The following is a 2,713-nucleotide window of genomic DNA, read 5'->3' on the forward strand; positions in this document are numbered from 1 at the left end:
TGATGTGTTCTGGTGTGCAGGTCTACACATCCTAGCGGTCCTCCCTCTGCCAGGTGGGGCAATGGGTCAGCAGGAGAGGCATATGCCTGCCTGGACTTCCCCAGACCTGGCTTCCTGACCTCTAGGAGGTTACAACTGACATAAATGGAGAGGAAGGAAGCTGGCATTGATTGAACGCACACTCCCCTCTAAGACTCATTTGATTTTCGCTGATATATCCTAGTGCCTAGGACACTGGCATGTGAGCAGTGCTCAAAAACACTCAGGAAGAAATGAATGCATGGAGAAACTCTTTGAGGTCAATTTATTTCTTCCATTTTACAGATTAGAAATTGAGGGTTAAGGAGGCTAAACAAGCTGCTGGAGGTCTAAAATCAGTAAATGACAGAAATAAGATTTAAATGCAGGTCAGAACTCCAAAGCCTTTGCCCTTTCTATGTCACAAGTCTAAAGTCATGGCTTACGCACATTGGCTGCTGGGCTGCCAGGGTTTGGCTATGATGCCAGTACTGACCCACCAAGTGTCCAATCGCCTGTGAGTTGGAGCTACCCCCAGGAATGGTTTCCTGGTTGTCCCTGGATGACCAAGGAGGAGAAGGATTCTGAGCCCAGTATGAGATTTGTGATTTGGATTTTCACTGGTTCTGCTCTTCATGGACCATGTCTCAGTCCAAGGAAAAGAGAGGACTAAAGAGACATATTCATGAAAATCCTCTAATTCAACTGACTCAATTAGGATTTTCCAATTGCTCAAAATGAAAATCTCAACCCAAAATGACTTAAAAATATTTAATCTTATTTCATGTAATGGAAAAGTCCAAGCCTGGGTAACAGAACTTGACCCCATCTCTACTTAAAAAAACAAAACAAAATTATCTGGGCATGGCAGCATGCGCCTGTAGTCCCAGCTACTCAGGAGGCTGAGGCAGGAGGATCGCTGGAGCCCAGGAGGTTGATGTTGCAGTGAACCATGATTGTGCCACCTTACTCCATGATTGTGCCTGGGTGACAGAACAAGACCCTGTCTCAATAAAAAAAAAAAAAAGAAAAGAGGAAATTCCAGAGCTAATCAGACTCTAGGTGAGTTGATTCCAGGGCTCAGTACAAAAAAATCCTCATATTCTTGAAAAGTTGCCCTTTGTGAAAGGGCATGATAATACCATAATTTAAAAAAATTGTCTCCTGTTAATGGGCCTTGAGTTTGTTTTCAAATTTTTGCTAATCCAAATGATGTTGCACCAAAAAAACTTGTGCATACGTTATTTTGCATATATGTAAGTATTCCTGTAGGATAAACTCCTAAAAGTGTAATGGCTAAGTCAAAGGACGTACGTGGTTGTGATATTGACTGATTTGGCAAATTGCCCTCTATAACTGCTGCACTAATTTATATTACCACGGGGAGTATTTAAGAGTGCCTTTTCCCCACAGCTTTGCCGACAGAGCATGTTATCAAATTTTTGGAATTTTGTCAATCTGATAGGTGAAGGTTATCTCAGTGTGGTTTTAAAATCATCCTTATTGGGCTATGATTTTAATACAATAGAATGGACTCATTTTTGTTCTACTGTTCAAAGAGTTTTTAATCAATCAAGGTATAGAACATTTCCATCACCCCGAAAGATTAACTTGTGCCCCTGCCCAATCAACACCCTCCATGTCCTGTCCAAAGAAACCACTACTGTGATTTTTATCACTACAAATTAGTTTTGCTATTTAGTTTTGCTCTCTGAGCCCTTTTGGTTCTCTGAGCAGCACCATGGCAGTTGGCAAGAACAAGCGCCTTAAGAAAGGTGGCAAACAAGGGGCCAGGAAGAAAGTGGTTGATCCATTTTCTAAGAAAGATTGGTATGATGTGAAAGCACCTGCTATGTTCACTATAAGAAATCTTGGAGAGATGCTAGTCACCAGGACTGAAGGAACCCAAATGTATCAGATGGCCTCAAGGGTCATGTGTTTGAAGTGAGTCTTGCTGATTTGCAGAATGATGATGTTGTATTTAGAAAATTCAAGCTGATTACTGAAGATGTTCAAGGCAAAAACTGCCTGACAAACTTCCATGGCATGGATCTGGCCCGTGACAAAATGTGCTCCATGGTCAAAAAATGGCATGGATAAAATGATACAACCACTTTGGAAAGCAGATGGCTAGTTTTGAAGCTCACGTCGATGTCAAGACTACCGATGGTTACTTGCTTCGTCTGTTCTGAGTTGGTTTTACTAAGAAACACAACAATCAGGTATGGAAGACCTCTTATGCTCAGCACCAACAGGTTCGCCAAATCCGGAAGAAGATGATGGAAATCATGACCTGAGAGGTGCAGACAAATGACCTCAAAGAAGTGGTCAATAAATTGATTCCAGACAGCACTGGAAAAGACAAAGAAAAGGCTTGCCAATCTATTTATCCTCTCCATGATGTCTTCATTAGCAAAGTAAAACTGCTGAAGAAGCCCAAGTTTGAACTGGGAAAACTCACGGAGTTTCATGGTGAAGGTAGCAGTTCTGGAAAAGCCACTGGGGATGAGACAGGTGCTAAAGTTGAACGAGTTGATGGATATGAACCACCCAGTCCTTGAATCTGTTTAAAGTTAGGACTTACAATAGTGGCAAATAAAAAAGTCTTTTTTTTTTTTTTTTTTTTTTCTGAGGCGGAGTCTCGCTCTGTCGCCCAGGCTGGAGTGCAGTGGCCGGATCTCAGCTCACTGCAAGC

The 2,713-nt window shown here is 42.0% G+C and overlaps 1 protein-coding gene across 1 annotated transcript; it reads left to right on the forward strand.

Moving 5' to 3' along the window:
* Positions 1–1,759: 1,759 nt before the first annotated feature.
* LOC117074947 (40S ribosomal protein S3a-B-like) lies at positions 1,760–1,970 on the forward strand. The gene has a single exon (XM_033196906.1). It carries the CDS (start codon positions 1,760–1,762, stop codon positions 1,964–1,966), a length of 207 nt encoding a protein of 68 aa, XP_033052797.1. The 3' UTR covers positions 1,967–1,970.
* The last annotated feature ends 743 nt before the right edge of the window (positions 1,971–2,713 follow it).

The sequence above is a fragment of the Trachypithecus francoisi genome, unplaced genomic scaffold (genome assembly GCF_009764315.1).
Source record: "Trachypithecus francoisi isolate TF-2019V2 unplaced genomic scaffold, Tfra_2.0 Lachesis_group5, whole genome shotgun sequence".
Classification (NCBI taxonomy): Eukaryota; Metazoa; Chordata; class Mammalia; order Primates; family Cercopithecidae; genus Trachypithecus; species Trachypithecus francoisi.

Coding starts and splice junctions, on each gene's coding strand:
- LOC117074947 (XM_033196906.1), top strand. CDS start 1,760: ATGGCAGTTGGCAAGAACAAGCGCCTTAAGAAAGGTGGCAAACAAGGG.